The sequence below is a fragment of the Xiphias gladius genome, chromosome 1 (assembly GCF_016859285.1).
Source record: "Xiphias gladius isolate SHS-SW01 ecotype Sanya breed wild chromosome 1, ASM1685928v1, whole genome shotgun sequence".
Classification (NCBI taxonomy): Eukaryota; Metazoa; Chordata; class Actinopteri; order Istiophoriformes; family Xiphiidae; genus Xiphias; species Xiphias gladius.
The window spans coordinates 1,694,854-1,715,240 of NC_053400.1; the positions used below are offsets into that span (position 1 = coordinate 1,694,854).

The 20,387-nt window shown below is 38.0% G+C and overlaps 1 protein-coding gene and 1 long non-coding RNA gene across 5 annotated transcripts in view; one reads left to right on the top strand and one right to left on the bottom strand.

Annotated features, from left to right (window-relative positions):
• The window catches only part of ano1a (anoctamin 1, calcium activated chloride channel a), a 97,771-nt gene that overhangs the window by 43,628 nt on the left and 33,756 nt on the right, over positions 1-20,387 (bottom strand). For all 4 annotated transcript variants that reach the window (XM_040129839.1, XM_040129835.1, XM_040129836.1 and 1 more), the window contains exons 8-11: positions 17,542-17,597; positions 17,170-17,211; positions 10,552-10,616; positions 9,757-9,891 (exon numbers count right to left, since the gene is read on the bottom strand). In XM_040129839.1, the coding sequence (XP_039985773.1) occupies positions 9,757-9,891; positions 10,552-10,616; positions 17,170-17,211; positions 17,542-17,597 (298 nt within the window). The remainder of the gene's footprint in view (positions 1-9,756; positions 9,892-10,551; positions 10,617-17,169; positions 17,212-17,541; positions 17,598-20,387) is intronic.
• On the top strand, positions 3,845-4,311 carry LOC120791446. Its single transcript, XR_005707681.1, has 3 exons — positions 3,845-3,943; positions 4,060-4,125; positions 4,260-4,311. It is a non-coding gene; the product is annotated as an uncharacterized LOC120791446 (long non-coding RNA).

The window sequence follows — 20,387 nt, forward strand, 5'->3', positions numbered from 1 at the left end:
AGTGTTGCAGTAATGGTTGTCCTTCTGGAAGTTTCTCCCATCTCCGAACAGGATCTCTGGAGCTGAGCCAGACTGACCATCGAGTTCTTGTTCACCAAGGCCCTTCTCCCCCAATTGCTCAGTTTGGCTGGCAAAAATCTTTTCGTAGTCTTCCCCAAATCTGTGCCTCAACACAATCTGAGCTCTGCAGGTAGTTCCTTCGACCTCATGGCTTGGTTTTTGCTCTGATATGCTTTGTCAGCTTTGAGACCTTATATAGACAGGTGTGTGCCTTTCCAAATCATGTCCAATCCATTGAATTTATCACAGGTGGACTCTAATCAAGGTGTAGAAACATCTCAAAGATGATGAGGGGAAATGGGAGGGACCACAGCTAAATTTCAAGTGTCATAGCAAAGGGTCTGAATACTTTCAATTTTAATTTTTTCCTTTTTAAAAAATTTGGAAAAATGTCTAAAATTCTGTTTTGGCTTTGTCATTATGGGATATTGAGTGTAGATTGATAAGGGAAAAATACATGCTTAAACAATTTTAGCATAAGGCTGCAACATAACAACGCTAAAAAAGCAAAGGGGTCTGTATACTTTCTGAGTGCACTGTATATCAGGCTTTACAGCTTTTTCTAAGGTTCCCATGTTTGAAGACAAATTGGTGCAGTTCTAGGGCAGGAGGTGGGGAATTTTGTTTCCAATAGTTAGAATTTTATCATTAAAGAAGCTCATGAAATTGTCACTACTGAGAGCTATAGGAATACATGGATCAATGGAGCTATGACTCTCGGTCAGCCTGGCTACAGTGCTGAAAAGAAACCTAGGGTTGTTTTTATTTTCCTCTATTAATATAAATCAGTTTGGTACATTGCCCGCTCATTAGCTCATTCCCCAGCTTACCAAAACAGTCCCTCTTCTTGCTCTCCATGCTGCTTGCTCCCCTCTGCCCCTCACCCAAAACCCGAGCTCTCCCTTCAACCCTCAAGCCCCATTTGGGCTCCTCTTGATCCACATAGTAATAGGAATTCATGAGTAATTACACAATGGTCCGATAAAAGAGGATTTTGTGGCAGGACTATTAAATGTTCAATTTCAACGCCATAAGTCAGAACGAGGTCCAAGGAGTGGGTAAAACAGTGAGTGGGTTTATTTACACTGTGAGCAAAGCCAATTGAGTCTAATAATGAGATAAAAGCAGATCTAAGGCTCATTATCAGCATCGACATGAATATTGAAATCACCTACTATAATTATCTTTATCTGTACTAAGGACTGAACTTGATAAAAATTCTGACAATTCAGATAAAAATTTGGCTGTAATACAGACACAATAAAGACAACTATGAAAGATAATAATAAAATACAAGGCAATATAGAATTGTACACCAAAACAAAAAAACACAGAATAAGAATTGTAAAATAAATGTATGAATAAATAAAAAAAAGATTATAATAATTACTAGTGTCCTTAAGCATTTAAGCAAGGAAAATACTATTCCAAAGTTTTGGGGAAGCTACCTCAAAGTCACGATCTCCCTTATCCAGTAGTCTTGATCATAGAACAGTTACAAGCAATTGCACTGAGGATCTAAAACGCCTAGAGTTATCTACGGTATCTACATCCAATGCATGTATGGCTTTAAAGACAAACAAAAGAACTTTGAACTTGGTCCTATATTTGCCAACGAGCCAGTGAAAAGGATGCTAGTACGGGTGTAATACTGTCACTCTTTCGCCCTTTCAATTTGGAGTCTCGCTGCAGCATTCTGCACCTGCTGCAAGCAAGACGGAGAAGACTGGCCAATAACCAAGTACGGTGAATTACAATATTTTACCCTTGAGGAAAGCAGAGAAAGCAGATACAAGAGGGATTATAGGCAGGGAGTGTAATATTAGATCATATGTGATAAATTTTCTTTGACAAAAAGTTTAAAAGTTCCTTTAAGAATGTCCCTGGTCGGCACAGAACAGGATTTAACAATAGGGTTGAGGATTGAATTAATTTTGTGGAACAGCACTTTGGGAATGTTTTGCATTAACTCTGGCAAAATATTTTGCTCTCACTGCTTTGACAGACTGGTGATAATTTGCAAGACAACCTTTCAAAATCTTATATGAAACCTGCAGCCTATTTAATTTCCATCTATGTTTTGCGTTTCCACATAATTGCATAAGAGTACCGGTGTTGTTGTTCAGCTAGGGCTGAGTCTTGGCTTCAGGTTTTCTCATTTTTAGAGGGGCAACAGAGTCTGAGATGTCTCCACAGACTGAATTAAATATAGGGATTAATTGGTCAGTGCTCAGCTGATGGGGTTGGGCCTCAATACTGCTGATCGAGTGGAGGCTATATAGGCATCTGAGAATTTACTGGCTGTAGATGGACTTATAGAGCGGAAGTAATAAGCAGACACTAATGAGACACAAATACCAAGCATAAAAAGCCCAAGGTATAGCCATGGTTGTAATTTGGGTTGAAACACACAGTACAAAGTTAAGAGTCCATAGTTCCAAGAAAGTCTGTGTTATCAGGCTTAAAGGAACCCTGAGGTACACCAAAGGAAAAAGCAGCAGTATCAGACCTGTATAAAGAGCATTTTTAAGCACAGACGTAGGTCAAATATCAACAGGACTGGAGGAGGATTTCATACTGCCCACCAGCTCAGTAAGGTCTTGGTGGAAATGGGAGAGAATAATTCCAAAATTGATGCCTGAATTCGATAAGTGGAGAGGGGAGAAGAGGGGGTAATGCTAGCCCTGACATTCTGATATTATCCACAAAGAATGAAAGAAAATTACCACAAGTCCTTATTTGACAAAACAGGCAGGTACAGTAATAACCATTTTATTAATATTGTCAAACAGGACTTGGGGTTGTGTTTACTAGTGGAAATGAGATTGGCAAAATAAGACGCCCTTGCATCTTTAATCATGTTGTTAAGCTCAATTGAAAGGTCTTTGTAATAAAGCTGGTGAAGCTAAGTGGATTTTTCACAGTTGCTGTGCCCCCTGACATTTACTCCGAATAGGGTCATTTAAACAGTGGGATGAATTAACGGATGTGCAATGCAGCAACAGAGTCGGTACAGTACGGAGAAGTAGTAGTATGTATGTAACTGTATAAACAGTGTCCAGCAATAGAAAGTACTGTGCTTTCTTCAGTGCAGTGGTGTTAGTGGACCATATGAGGTCCTCTGAGATGTGAACGTCCAGAACCCTGAAGCTAGATACTCTCTCCACTCTGATTCTGCTGATGAAGAGTGGAGCGTACTTGTCATCCTGTGACCTTCCAGAGTTGATGATTAGCTCTTTGGTCTTTGTGGTACTGAGGGCCAGGTTTCCTGAGCACCAGTTCACCATGTTCTGCACCTCTGCTCTATAGGCTAATTCATTGCTGTTGGAGATCAGCCCAATCACAATTGTGTCATATGCAAACTTAATGATGGTGTTAGTGGTGAATGCAGGGACACAGTCGCAACTACTACAACTGCAACTATCGACTATTTTTATTATCAATTTATATGTTGATAAGTTGATTAATCAAGCGGCCTAAACAGCTTCTATCTATGGAAAATCAAAACGAATAAATGCCTGTGACAACTTCTCTGACAGTAAAGTCACGTCTTTAGATGATTTATTTAATCTGGACTCAAAATTCAGAGCAGATTCAGTTTACAAAGATGAAAAAATACAGCAGATCTTTACATTTTGAGAAGCTTGAACCAAATGTTTGATATTTATTAGTAAAAATGTCAGTACTATATCAAACCCTGCACAGAGAGTACAGGAGGAGCAGTAAATCCACTCTGCCTCTTGTCTCTGTTTATGAGTCTATCACCTCTGTGTTTCTGTCCAGGATCCAAAGAAGAACGGGGAGTGGGAGTTACATTTCAGAAACCTGCCTAAGTCCCTTACCTCTCTACTGGTGCTGCTCACCACAGCCAACAACGTAGATGGTGCGCAATAAATCACATGATAAACAAGCCATGTTTGTTTGTGCTTCCTGTTAATTGTTTCTGTGATAGAACTGTAATTTTTTGAGAGACTGATCATCTTTTCTACATCTCTTCAGTGATGATCCCTGCCTACTCCCTGAACAGAGGCAACTCCATTTTCTTTGTTGCCGTCAGTGTAATTGGTAAGCAGTTATTATTGGCAGTCTCAGTGCAGCAGCTTTGAGTGACTTGAAGTGATAGTAGATGTTACTGTTTAAGCACAAAAAATGTGTTGAGTAAAACATATTTTAAAAGAATTTGTTTTACTTCCTGACAGGAACCTACTGTCTGATGAACTTACTGACAGCCATCAATTATAACCAGTTCAGGGGATATTTGCTGGTGAGTCACACGTACAGTATGACATCGTACTGCTGAGGAGCATTTTAATACCCTGTGAATTATCCTGCAGTTACTGAAAGCCACCCAGTACAAATATAGTCTTCTAGTGGTGGCCATTGAGCACTATGGTTGATTGATGTTATAGTTATGTGTGGCAGGCAAAATTAATGTGCTTGATCCTGGGATTCGAGAGGATTTTTTTTTTTTGACTTGTGCTTTGGAATGGGAAAAACCAAGCCTTGGCAGTGGAAGGTAGTTAGGTGATAGTCATGTGATAGTCATTTCATATGTCACAGCATAAGCCCAATACCGGGTAATCCTGTATGATTTTATGCATAACCTAAATTCAGAATATCATTGTCCTGTTATCACATATTGACGCTCAGCATTACCACTTCATCATTTAAAGGAGTACCCAACTGATTTAGCATTGCACTTCTGTAAAGGTGGAGGATTCACAAGAAAAACAGAATGGTCAAAATCAAAGCAGCAGAGACCAAGATAACCCTCAATTTTAGTCCCTGGTATGATCCTACATTCTCCATGATGCAACCAATAATATTTTTTTGATAGACCCTTCCTGCCTGGTATATCCTCATATCTTTCAAAGTCATCTCTTCCAGTTTGTTATACATTTCTGTTACAAATGTTAAGCATCCAACACCGAGATATCCCTGGTGATGTTATCAGGTGATGTACAGTATACTGTATAAGGAGGCGGTCTTCTTTTAAAAGCACTGCCTATCCAAAGTTAAGAGTCCATAGTTCAAAGAAAGTTAATGGCACTGGCATTAGATTAGAGGTCCACATGAAAATTGAATTCCCCGGAGATCAAAATTTTTTCAAAGTGTAAAACAACTAATGTTAAAGACTCAGAGAATTTAGTCAGGAAAATGCCATTTGGTTTGGGTGGGCGATGCACAGTTAGATAAAGATGGGGTTTTGTGCCACCTGTTTTAAATATAAAAATCTCAAAACTGGAGTAAACATTAGAACCACTTGGAGTACACCTGTGGCATTTCCTAAAAATGACTGCAATACCTCCTTCATGACCGCTAGGCTTCGGTGAGCTACAAAAGTAATACCCATTTGAGGATGTGCTGACGTGCTGAGGTAAGTGTATTGTCTCATTTCCAGTTGCCAGCCTTGTGTGACTGGTCGTGAGTTTTGTTGATCTGCCTCTACCCAGTTAATTTAGCTATTTTCTTCATTACAACAGCTAATTACCCACTGTACATTTAAACCTACATTAGTTCTGGTTAAGTAGCATTAGCTCTCTCCTTCTTTTAATCTAAGCCTAACCCTTCTTCACAGTTGATTAGTCGCTATTCAGGTCAGTCAGTTACTTTAGCTTAGCAGCAGCTTCTCTCTCTCCTGCTCTCTCTTGCTCGGTGTGTCTCATGTTTAGTTATTCCTCTGCCTACTTTAGCAATAATGATACATATAAATGTAGTTTATTTGCAGTGGTCCCAAGCAGTCGGGAAGCTAAGGCAACTGGGTGACTGGCCGTAACAAGAAGCACAGCCCTAAGCTGAAGCCCATAGTTCACCACCAACCAGTTCATTTTTCAAACAGATACTCCCCACTCAGCGACACACCCGCTGAGAAACCAAATCTGGTTATTTGCAGCTCTATCTTGAGAAACGTGAAGGTAGCGACACCAGCAACCATAGTCACATGCATGCCTTGGGTCAGAGCAGGGGATGTTGAATCCTGTTTAATACTGCTGGGTATGATAAACGTAAATACAATAACATTATTATTCACGTCGGCAGTATCAACACCCAATTACAGCAATCGGAGGTTACAAAAAGTCATCTCGTGGACCTCATTCTGACTTATGGCATTGAAATTAAACATTTAATAATCTTACCACAGAATCCTCTTTTATCGGACCATTATTTAATAACTTTTGAATTCCTGTTACGGGACTAGACACTAATGGGCAAAAATGTCTTTACTAAAAGTCTATCTAATAGTGCTGTAGCTAAATTTAAGGCAGTGATTCTATCAGCACTTAATTCACCGCCATGTTACAATATAACGGAGGACTCCTATGCTAACTTTAGTCCCTAATTGATCATCTTGTTGATTGAGCTGCAGGCTCAATGAGAATGACACTCGACTCTATTGCCCCTCTAAAAAAGAAGATAAAGCAAAGTAGGTTAGCTCCATGGTTTAACTCCCAAACCTGCATATTAAAGCAAACTACGCTATCACTAGATGGCTATATGATAGTGCTGTAGCTAAATTTAAGGCAGTGATTCCATCAGCACTTTTTAATTAACTGCCATGTTAAAATATAACAGAAGACTCCTTAGTCCCTCCAAAATTGACAATCGTCTTGATAGTGCTGCAGACTCAATGAGAATGACACTCGACTCTATTGCCCCTCTAAAAACGAAGATAAAACAAAGGAGGTTAGCTTCATGGTTTAACCGTAAAACACATAAATTAAAGCAAACTACACGAAAACTTGATAGGCTATGGTGTTCTACTAAAATGGAAGAATCCCACTTAGCCTGGCATGATAGTCTTAAAACATATAGGAAGGCCCTCTGTAATGCCAGAGCAGCCTATTACTCATCACTAATACAGGAAAATAAAAACAACCCTGGGTTTCTTTCCTGATATATACTGAGACGGTTTCTTTCCCATCGACCTTCACCAACAAACTTCAATAATGTCTTCATCTAAACCATCAACTTGTCTCTTAAACACCATCCCAACCAACCTGCTTAAGGTAGTTTTACCCTTAGTTAGCACCTCTTTACTAGATATAATCAATCTGTCTTTATTAGCAGGCTATGTACCACAGTCCTTTTAAAACAGCTGTTATTAAACCGCTTCTTAAAAAGCCTACTCTTGATCCATATGTTTTAGCCAACTATAGACCCATATCTAACCTTCCCTTTCTCTCTAAGATCCTTGAGAAAGCTGTCACCAGCCAGTTGTGTGACTTTTTACATGATAATAATTTATTTGAGGATTTTCAGTCAGGATTTTCAGTACATCATAGCACAGAGACAGCACTGGTGAAAGTTACAAATGAGCTTCTACTTGCATCGGACAAAGGACTTGTCTCAGTATTTGTCTTGTTAGATCTTAGTGCTACATTTGATACCATTGACCATCATATCCTATTACAGAGACTGGAACATTTAATTGGCATTAAAGGAACGACTTTAAGCTGGGCTAAGTCCTATTTATCAGATCTGTTTCTGTTTGTGCACGTTAACGATAAATCCTCCATATACTCAAAAGTTAGTCACGGAATTCGACAAGGTTCTTTCCTTGGACCAGTTCTATTCACCTTATATATGCTTCCTTTAGGCAATATTATTAGGAACCATTCTGTAAACTTCCATTGTTATTCAAATGATACCCAATTGTACTTGTCAATGAAGCCTGATGAGACACATCAGTTAACTAAACTTCAAGCATGCCTTAATGACAAGACCTGGATGACCAGCAACTTTCTGCTGTTAAACTCAGACAAAACTGAAGCTATTGCACCACCGTTAGGAATCTCGGATTTCTCTTTGATCAGGATATCTCCTTTAACTCCCACATAAAACAAACTTCAAGGACTGACTTTTTTTACCTATGTAACATTGTAAAAATCGGGCACATCCTGTGTCAAAAAGACACTGAAAAACTAGTCCATGCTTTTGTTACTTCTAGGGTGGATTATTGCAGCTCCTTATTATCAGGATGTCCCAACAAATCTTTAAAAACTCTCCAGCTGATCCAGAATGATGCAGCACGAATACTGAGAGGTAGTAGGAAAAGAGATCACATTTCCCCCTGTGTTAGTTTCTCTGCATTGGCTCCCTATACAATTCAGAAAAGAATTTTTAAAATCCTACTCCTCACCTACAAAGCCCTTAATGGTCAGGCACCATCATATCTAAAAGAGCTCATAGTACCCTATTACCCCAGTAGAACACTGTGCTCCCAGAATGCAGGCTTACTTTTGATTCCTAGAGTCTCCAAACGTAGAATGGGAGACAGAGCCTCCATTTATCAGGCTTTTCTACTGTGGAAGCATCTTCCAGTTTTGGTTTGGGAGGCAGACACCCTCTCCACGTTTAAGAATAGGCTTAAAACCTTCCTCTTTGATAAAGCTTATAGTTAGGAGTGGCTCAGGCTTGGCTTGAACCATCCCCTTATGCTTTCTCATCTCTCTCCTCTCTCCTCCTGTCGGTATTTCTGCCCCTGGTGCTGTAAAGTCTGGATCTTCGACTGCAAAGCACCTACTGCCCCCATGATCCTGCTCAACACCCACTGCTTCAATTATTATGATAAGCATTATTATATTATATTTAGTTTTATTAGTATTATCATTTGCCCTATTATTATAATTATTAGCATTATTAGTATCATTATTATTATTATTATTATTATACATCTTTGTGTTACCTCTATTGTCCTATGTTGTCTTTTCTCCGTATCATTCTCTCTCTCTCTCTCTCTCTCTCTCTCTCTCCCTCTCTCTTTTTCTTTCTCAACCCAGCCGGTCGGGGCAGACGGCCGCCCAACATGAGCTGGGTTCTGTTCATGGTTTCTACCTGTTAAAGGGAGTTTTTACTTGCCACTGTAACCAACTGCTTGTTCATGGGGGAATGTTGGGTCTCTTTAAATATAACTATAAAGAGTCCGGTCTAGACCTGCTCTACATGAAAAGTGCCCTGAGATAACTTCTGTTATGATTTGTTATGATATATAAATAAAATTGAATTGAATTGAATTGATTCATTGAATTATTGATATGCAATAATTATTATTATAGGTTTTAAGAATTATTATAAATTAATCAATAAATTCATATGTATCAAACAAAAAAGACTACACTGGATTCAAGTTAAATTGACACCTGATTCTTCAAAATATTTTTAACAATTTAATTTGTATTGGAAATGGGTGAAACAAGCTTTTCTGACATATTTAAGGAAAATATATATCAGACTGAATAAACACAAAGACTTCTTAAAAATGAAATTTTTGCAGCAGTGATTGAGAAGAATCAAAATGCAAAGGCGCTTGAGAACATATGTTCTTAATAGGTACTTTTTGGTGCCTACGGAAATGTGTCCATAGCACCATGTATGGAAAACTGTCTGAAAGCTGTCATTAAATGTCTGGTCAGATTCTTAGTTTTGTTTACTTGTTCTTTGATCAGACCGTTCCTGATTTCAATCAGAAATTTTGCAAATTTTATACCTGTGGGACCCGACAGCTTTGTGGGAACCAAAATGCTGGACCCCAGAAGTTTAAATGGCTGTTTGAGCGTTAAGGTTAGGGTAAGGTTTAGGGTTAGTCAATCAGTTGTGGTGGTTAGGTTATGTCAATGACAGGTCCCCATGAATAAAGTAAGAGACAAGGATTTGTGTGTGTGTGTGTGTGTGCGTGTGTGTGTGCATGTTGCGCACCTAGGTATGTTATCATCGACAGTGGCACAGCCGTAGAGGAAGACAATGACTCCAACGATGGCTGCAGGTATCAGCATCTGTGTGTAGACTCCTAGCCAGGCAAAATACAGTCCAACCTTCTCCCCAAAATACTTCCTGTGGGAGGAGATAAGGTGAAAAGTTCTACATTTACAACACCAACATGTAATTTTGAAATTAACTGTGATACTACACTATCATAAAACCTTACCCTTAACAAATGAGATCATGGTCAACATGATTAGATCATATTAGACAAAATATTATAGCCAATTTTTTTAAGGTGCGCCCCTTCCTGCTGTCTTTTGATGTTGTAAATGATGTTTTTATCAACCTCTCACTTCCACCGCTAACTGCATAAACCTGCTTTCTGCAGCAATCTTGCAAACAAAATCCTTTTATGACACTTATAAAACTGATGCTATGCTGATTTGATGACAGTGTATCATCTTGCTCATTATACTGTACATAACCTGTTACACCAGTGGTATGCTACCTGAACTGACCAGAATGTGTTTTTATAAGAAACTAATTCAGATTCAGCTCACACTCCCAGCCTCTTTCCTTCAGCTCAGTGCACGACTATCGCTTCTGTATGAGAGCATCAGTGGAGCATCAATCTGCTTGTCAGAGTCCTCATCTGTCTTTCCTGCCTGCAGGCTGGTGAAGGCAGTTAATACTGCTCTGAGAGCACCAGCCATGGAAGAAATGTGAGGTTGGGGAATCTGCCTGTAATTCACCTGATGGCTGTGACAAGAGCACTGCTATGTATCTGACCTGATGAGTCCGATAGGCTGGTACTTGTAGAAGACACTGTAGCTGGCCCACTCCTGGTACAGCAGCTGTGAGGAGAAGTAGGAGTCGATGATGACCATAAATGTTCATAAATTATAGTATATATTAGAGACAAGCCATTACCTGCAATTATTGGTTTTATAAGTATCATATTTTAGTAAGTGTGCTGTTGATGATATTTGCTATATAGTAAAGTTTTTCCATGTTTACTAGTTTGTCTTAATAAATTCAATATAATGTATATTCCGAAAGAGAAAAAATAAGTGTTTCCATCCTCTAATTATTTTGCATTCCTTCTACATGGCTGTTTGTCAGTGTCTACCTAGTGATTATTTTCATTATCAATTAAACTACTGATTTTTTATCAATAAATCAACATTATACATTTTTTCTATAAAATGTCAGCAAATAGCAAAAAATGCCCATCATAACTTCCCATAGCCCAGAGTTACAGCTTCAAATGTCTTAAAATGTCTAACAAAACCCAAAAGTATACACACTTGAGAAAAACTGCAACCAATGAGTTTTTGCTACTTTTGGTTAAACAATTACATGAACCTAGTAGGTCAAAACCTGGACCTTTATTGGTTTGCTTCTCTCCTACTGTATGTGCTCAAATATACAGTGTTTTGATACAGCCGAATTCCCAATAAAGCTGTTCTCATTTACATTTTTTCTTAACTGTTGTTAGAGGACGGAACAAGTGTGAAAAAGTGACTGAAACTTTTTCATACTGTCCCTGCTGAACACCCACTGATTCGGATATTATGATTATCAACTATTATTATATTTAATTTTATTGCTACTATTATTCACCCTATTATTATAATTATTAGTTTTATTTACGTCTCGTTATTGTTACACGTCTTTATGTTATACGTTTACTTTGCTATGCCTACCCCATAGTATAACATAAATCTTTGTTATACCTGTACTGTGCTATGCCCCCCCCCCCTTCTCTCTCAACCCAGCTGGCCAACCACTGGTGTAACCTCAGCACTCAAGCGGCATTTGGCTGAGCAGTGGTTGACCACTATTACTCAGTCAGTCAATCCGTCAGTCTCAGACAGTCACGTTAATAGGGCTGGCCCCGCTTTTGCGGTCCAGCCAACAATTACTTGATTATAATTGCTGTTGATTACGTTCCTGTCAATGTACTAATCAACTAATCTTTTTAGTTCTAGAGTTGAGTTACTGCCCATGAAACTTCCTGCAAAGATGTTAGACATTAAAAGTCTTAAGCAGCATAAAAACCAGCATAATCCCTCTTTTTGTTTGCTTTCTAATGTGAGAAGTGCATAAAATATTATGAGTAATTAATAGAAATGCGACACTAATTGAATGATCAAAGTATAATTGTGATTGGAATCACAATTCTACTGAGTATGACATGATTCTGTGGCTGAAATTATACAGTAAGGGCTATGGAAACATACATTATATTGAATTTACTATGTTAGCTAACTGTTCAACCCTGTATGAGTAACTAGCCATTATTTGTTTGTTCTGGCCACCAGATATTATTTGACTACTGGTTTTTATTTGAGGATTTATGTTATTATGTATCCCTGTGCGTCACTTGTCTAATGCATTCACGATATACAGTATATACAAATATGCCTGCAATCATATTTGCATATGCATTAAAAATCCATTGATGCAGCAAATTCACAGTAACATGTTCTTTCTAGGACAGAAGTGCTAAGGATGTGTTGTAAAGTGAAATGGTCACACATCCAAAAATCAATGTAATCAAAAACAAATCTGCTTAAAAACAGAGCTTCCAACAGATTCCAGTCCAGCAGGGATTTCTGTCAGGTCGTTACTGTGAAACTAACCATTGTTGTGGGCAAACAATCATAATATACAGTGACATTAAATATATGTTGCCCCATTCCCACTGGTAACTACATCTAGTCTGCTTTTTCCTGCTATGACAAGTCAAAATGTCTGCTGTGCAAAATTTCATTTACTTTGGATATTATGTTATTTGAGAACTGTTTCAGGCGGCATTGGACACAGGGCACACGAGGCCTGTGTTTCACTCAGATTGACTGGGCAATGGATTTACCAGTGGTTACACTTAAAACAGTGTGAGCATATATGCTGAGTGTCTGGAGGAACCTCTTCAATTTGATTCCAAAATGCTACAGATTTAAGAACATACACAATGTCGAGAATTTCGGTAGTCCACAAAATGTAAAAAGTTGTAAAGGAATATCTTCCTCTGGGAGACGAGACGTGATGTTATATCTAGGCAATGGTCAGTCCAATGAACACAAAACTCAGGCGTGTAGTTTGCCATGCACCACTGAGGCTCACAGGTCAATTTGATTAACACGGAACTTGCAGAATCATGAAATTTGCTAATTATCTTTTTAATATTAAAACTTAAGTGATTTCATACACAGTACCTGCACAGAACAATTCCCTTAATGATTCACCAACTATCAAATAACCTCCCGCTGCAAAAGATTACCGGTATGTTTCAACATACATCACAAATCAACAGAATCTTCCTCTTTTATTAATAATTTATCTCATCCTCACACAAAAACACAGTCACACACTACAGAGTTTTCCTTCAGAACATGACTTCTACACAAGTCACAACAAAACATTACAATATATTGCACTAACTTAATGACAATGCTGCCTGCTAAAAGAACACTCATCTGTTACAAAAGCCTACCAATTATTTACAACCACTTCTACCATACTGCACAAACCTATTAAACTACATCTTTGACATTTACAATTCTAACGTTAACACTTTAAACCATGTCCTGCTAAAACGTGGCAATCAACTTTAAACTACAATATGTATGTAATTTTGTTTTTACATTTTACTGGTACAAAGACATACAGTAGGCTTTATGCTCATTTTATTATATCAACAATGAAGTTGAAAAAATTTAAATAATTTTGGCAAATGTAAATATATATACCTACTGAAATCCGATTTACATAATTTATTTATATCTGCATTTATAACTGTTCCTTCAACTATTGTTTAACAGCCTACATATTTTTACCTCTTACACTGATCCAATTTACTAAAAATGATCAAAAAGACTTGAATTTATCACAACCACCACACACAATTACATAATGTAACAATTATACTTAACTCAGATAACTTTTTCTTTTCAGGTCAGCTAACCAATGTAGTTTTTATATTCTATCCTGTGTGCCAGAAAAAATCCGAAACTTTATTTGACATTTCAATTTTTTTCTTAATATTAACACTCAAACAAAAAAAAAAAAAAAAGGAGATAAAGGAAATACCAGTCAGGAGAATAACACTACAAAAACATATTTCAACAATGGTAAAAATTCATGTAGAGTATATAGACAACAACTGCAACATTTATATCCAACTTTGGATAAATTTCTACCAAAACACCAATACAACTACTAAGAGTGGACATGTCTCAAGAGGTGGCGGAAACATTATCTCCAACATTCTTACCTAATCACCCATCATCATACTGGACTGGCAAATACAATCTGTATAAACCATCAGCTTAAAGAAATGACTATACGATTGTTTGCTGCGTTCTTGCCTAATCACCAATCACTGTAACAAACTGCTCATTAACACAACTGTGCAGCCTATCCCTGGAATACAACCACATATTTCTTTGAAAATACAACTAAGGTCACTCAACATAAACACATGCATGACACTCAGAACAACAAAAGTGTGCTTTCACATCCTTGGCACAGACTTTACCTTTTACTTAACCCTTGCCATGGTGAATCATAGATCAAAGCTCCATTGTTGATGGCTTCTTTCATTCACCACACATGAGCTTAACGCAGGGTTAACATACTCTATCTTACATAAGGCCTGTAGCTCCTTCAGTTGGAGGGATGGGAAGCCTGTATGTAGCAGTGTGTAGCCCTTACTTATTGTTGCAAGTGGATAGTTATAACTCAAGGGGACTCAGGTGAGCTTATTAGCATTTTTATCAACTCAGAGCTTTTCTTGCCTGGATTATAGCATTGGAGGACATTGTTCAGGAAGACTTTAGGGAGTAAATCAAGTTCTAACAAAGAGGGGTATAAAAATAGAACTTTAAGTAGTGAATGGGTTATGTCCCCTCTACCAGCAGTAGACATAACACCCTTACTCCTAAAGTACAAAGAGCCAACACTGGTTTCTATTAACCAAGATCTCTGTCTAACCTAAACTACTACTTTTAGTTGTCTGAACTGAACCACAGAGGGAGCAAATCACAAAAGTAAGTAAGTCAATGAGTTGTTTCTGTAACAGTCATATTGGTTGTTCTGGAAGGCACTCGCAAACTTTTGGTTGTTTAAGGTCAGAAAACTTCTTCTTTGAAAGTCATCATCTGAGTGATTGTATAAGTTACAGCTAAATGCCTATATCAGCTATATCAGTAACATGGACAGGTCATTTCACCAGCTGTAATCATTCTTCAGTGAATGATGAATTTGTTGTTTTGAACAATGTTTGCTGATACTGACCTGTGCAATTGAAGAAATTATAATTAACCGTAGTATTAATTTTAGACATACGATAATTTATAATGTTTTGTAATAAAATTAAGATAAAATGAGTTGTGGTCAAACGTATTTATCAGCAAATCAGTGCTGTATAATACGGTCTGTACAATTAACGTCAAACAGCTGACTGAATGTGCCCTCTGTGTAAGTGCTCCGTTTCTACTACTGGTAGGCAAAGAGCACATAAATCACTGCAAAATGGTGGAATATTGTCAAACACAATCACACACTCCATCCACAGTCAGAGCAGCAAGCTGCAAGGCGACAAAAGAAGGCTATTAATCACAAGAGGTAGGCCCAGAGGAACACTCAGATGGCAGATCACAGCAGAGTGAGCCCATGAGAGAAAACACCTTAGATTCAATCTGGAATCTCAAGATTCTTATTCATACAGCCGAGGAAAATCTATTTCTTAAACATGTATACACACATGTATAGATAGATAGACAGATAGACAGATAGATAGATAAAACACCATGCTAAAGCTTTTCAGAGGCTGTTGCCTTAGTGACACACAGCCTACAGTATAATTATGGAGAGTGTTATCAGGGGAGGAAATGACTTCAGACTCAGCATGAGCTCTTGTTTTCTTTCCAATTGCCTAGTTAATTTTATTATACATTCTTCTTTATGGTAGCCTTTGCCATTTTTGAGGCAATGGCTCAAAAATGCAAAAATTGAAACGATCCTGAGTGGTATAACTAAGTGAGTGGCACGTTTCAGTGACTTATAGATATTGTATTACTGTGTTGCATTCAGGATGTAGAAGAGCCCTCTGGATGAAAACTGATTGTACCACAATTTGAGAATATTTAGCTTCCTTCATTTGATTTTGTTCCTTTTGGGGTGAGATATCACATGTATATGAAACATTTGGTCATAATCCTGTGGCAGGAAGGAGGTGCAGTATTGTGTTACATTATGGGATCATTTTTGTGAACATCTCCTGCATTTATTGCCATGCATCATGTGCACACAAATGAAATTTTAGAAAAAGAAAATGTCTATTCTATTCATTTTGATATTGGCAGACCTGTACTTCCACAGTTACCCTGGTAATCTGTCCTGATTCATTACTCATTCTTAGAAAAAAGCCCTCACTTAAATGGAAATTCCTGTTCTTCTTAATGTGGGTCTCTGACTATGGGTCATGCTAGCTTTGCACTCACTCTCCATCTCCACTGCAAAATTTCATGAAATTAAGTGCAAGCCTCCTAAAGCTTTCTAAATAAACTTCATTTGTACATCATAATTTTAAAAGCTTGACCCTGAGTTCAACCAGAAGTAAGCAAGGAAATTAGCTCCCTGGGTTATAGGCATTACAGCTAACTGGACAGGGATCTGCTTCCAACTAACCAAGCTAGGTCTCCTTTACCCTGCACCTTCATTTTCGAGAATAAATATATTCTTTGACATGAATCTTCCAGGAAAATGTATTTCAAATTACACTTTGAGATGACTTAGCTTTCTTAATTTGACCTGATTACAACAGGGTTAAGTCAAAACAAGGTACATTTAGTCAGTTTACTGTGACGGGATGAAGGTATAGTATTGTTGTAAAATAGATTATGTGACAATTTTGTGTGTATTTCTTGCCACAAAAAGTCTCTGTTAAAGAAAAAATCCCTTTTCTAGGAGTTGAACCATGGAAGTCCAGGGTAGCCAGTAATAAGGGATTCAATCAAACTGATGTTAAAAATAAACATTTTCTCAATGAAAATTTAATGTCTGATGAAAATTAAAGTCATTTTCATAATATGTCCCATGCCTCTTTTCAGAAATCTGACAAAGTCAAACATTAGAACCCAGGGCAGGATATAACATCTGGTTGCTAAAGTGCACCAATCAGACAGCACTATTCCACCACCCTGGTTTTGGGCCAAGGTTGCCATGTCTGAGTAGTATTAGTGAATTTGGGCTGTTTATTCAAAATAAAAGCAGAGTAGTAAAGTTTCCTCCTGTGGTTTCTTTGGGCCAATTGATGAATCGGTATTTGTAAATGGACTGACAGTGTTGGCATGGTGGTATCTGTTTCAATTTATTGACTGGTGGACTGGCTCTACTTACCTTCCTGTCATTAGGTTCTGCAGTCATCTCTTCGATGTCTCCCTGTATCACACACAAATGTACACATACAAACCCCCCCACACAATTTATTTTCATTTTCAGTAGATATGATTTGGTCGTTAAGCATGAATAATACATTTAATCTAACACAAAATCATGAGCTGCCATTTGTCCGAAACCTGAGAGTCATCCTAGTCACAGATAGGATAATTTTACACATATTTTTGAGTACAAGCAGCACATGCTTTATTGATTTTCATATTAGAAACTCACTGAATTGGAATAATTGTCTCTGGAAATATACAGCAGATTATCAGCTGTTCTCAGGCCTGTAGGAGAGAGGAGGCCATGAAGTGTGATGGTGATACTCACATCGTGCAGAGGATAGGCGGACGTGTAGACACCATTGGCTAGCAGACTTGTGATCCCTGTAAAAAGGCATATTCAAGGGGATTATATCCCAGGAGACAGACACAGACACAGACACACAGACCCACAGAGCAATTATGTAAAACTCAGCAGAAGAGTTCGGGAGGAAAATGCAACTAGAGAGTTAAACCCAGAAATGCCTGATGTTATGTTTCCTCCTCTGGAGCTTGAACATAAATTCCATTATAGCTGATTTACAATGCTGCTGAAGAATTACATGTAAAGGGATATTTTCGAAGACATTCATGTAAAGATCCATCATGGAATTTTTATTGTTTCTTATAGTAACATGAAAGCAGGAAACATACATTAAAGGATCATTCCAGTTTATTACAATTCAAGTGTTATTTTTGTAGCTCAGGTTATCAGTCTTATTGGTTATGATAACACTGCTCTCAGCAAAATAATTCTGATATCTGAGAACATGGCAACATCAGGGGCAGTTTATCCAGATATAAACCACTGTATTTGGTGGTACAACTGAATGTGAGTGTGTCTGAAATGTTGCTAAAAATCCCTCACTGCACGGGAAAATTTGCCCACAACAACAGCAGGTACAGTAGATAACAGTTAAGCCTTAAAGTGGGTCTGTAAACCGTGATGGATGTGTACAACAGACAACAGAATGTTTAATAGTTTTTAAATTTGCTTTGTCTTCCTGCTCACATAAAGGAGATAATTTAAAATCTGTATGATCATCTCATGTGTCTTGCCATGTCAAACTTGTTTTTAGTGATGCTGCTGTGTTCCCAGATCTAAGCCATTAACTTGAAAGATACAATATTGTTTTAATAAATAGGAATGATGGCCAAAACTACAAAAATAAGAACTAAATTGTTATAAACCAGAATAATTCTTTAAAACCTAAACACAAAGAATGCTGCTGTTAGTGCCACTGGTGTTGCTATAACATCAGTGTTGAGTGTAACTTTAATAGAGCTATACAACTATACAACTAAAATGCAACAGCATATACATTTTTTTAGGAAAGATAATGCTGACCGGGTTAAATGAGATGTTTTGTTAATTGACAACTCTGACAAGTGACAAATATGTTGATGCTGAACGTGTCAGTAAAATATTCACAGACAGTGTCTTTGTTATCCACCAGCATTACTAAAGTGTTTTATGGTTCTGTGTAGACTCTCACAGCACTTGGATAAGGTTAGGGAAAGATCCTGGTCTGGTTTAATACAGAAAAAAATCAGTTTATTTACATTTAACCAAAACAACATCTTTCTCCAACCTTAACCAAAGTACTTTTGCTGTCTGAACCACAGACGAGTCTCTGGATGTGAACCCCGGTCAATGGTGTCGTACAGTCGTGCACTTTGTACACACACCATCCATCCCACCACCTCCTGGTAACTCCGCTGTTGTCAATAAATGTTGCGCTTCATTCATTGAGAAATGCATTGTGTCTTAACATAATTAAGCCAGAGGTTACGTTTCCTATAAAAAATATTTGATGTTGCAGTTTAGTTATATGTATGTATGTTGTATGTACAGTATGGATGTATAATTCAGATGATTAGATGGCACATGACAAAGATCGTGGGACAGACTTAAAGGACATCACATTTATAGACTGTACTCACATTAAGAGGAAATCACATGGAGATGGAACACTATAGCATTAAAAAGACCAATAGGTGGACTACATTGATCACAACAGCTCACAGAACCCGGGCCTGTCAGGCCTAAATTTCAAAGGGAGTGGTGTGACTAAACTATTACCAAAAAGTTGATCATATTTTAACATGTACTGCACAGTGCACTCAGAAAGTATACAGACCCCTTCACTTTTTTCATATTTTGTTATGTTGCTGCCTTATGCTAAAATAGTTTAAATTCATTTTTACCCTCATCAATCTACACTCAATATTCCATAATGACAAAGCAAAAACAGATTTTTAGAAATTTTTGCAAATTTATTAAAAAGGAAAAATCAAAATTGAAAGTATTCAGACCCTTTGCTATGACACTTGAAATTTAGCTCTGGTGCCTCCCATTACTCTTTATCATCTCTGACATTTTTCTACACCTTGATTAGAGTCCACCTGTGGTAAATTCAATTGATTGGACATGATTATTAAAGGCACACACCTGTCTATATGAGGTCTCACAAAAAATCAGAGCAAAAATCGAGCCATAAGGTCGAAGGAACTGCCTGCAGAGCTCAGAGACAGGATTGTGTTAAGGCAAAGACCTGGGGAAGGCTACAAAAAATTCTGCTGTATTAAAGGTTCCCAAGAGCAGAGTGGCCTCCATAATTCTTAAATGGAAGAAGTGTCGAATAACCAGGTCTCTTCACAGAGCTGGCTGCCCGGCCAAACTGAGCAATCGGGGAGAAGGGCCTTGGTAAGAGAGGTGAACAAGAACCCGATGGTCACTCTAGCTTAGTTCCAGAGATCCTGTGTGGATATTGAAGAAACTTCCAGAAAAACTATCATCCCTACAGCACTCCAATGATCTGGTCTTTATGGCAGAGTGGCCAGACGGAAGCCTCTCCTCAGTGAAACACACATGAAAGCCACTTAGAGTTTGCAAAAAGCACCCAAAGGACTCTCAGACTGTGAGATATGAGATTCTCTCGTCTGATGAAACCAAGACTGTACAGTGACATCCCTAATGAAAACCTGGTCCAGAGCACTTAGGACCTCAGACTGGGGCCACAGTGGCCCAGCCAGAGTCCTGACTTGAACCCAATCGAGCATCTCTGGAGAGACCTGAAAATGGCTGTCCCCCAACGGTTCCCAACCAACCTGACAGAGCTTGAGGATCTGCAG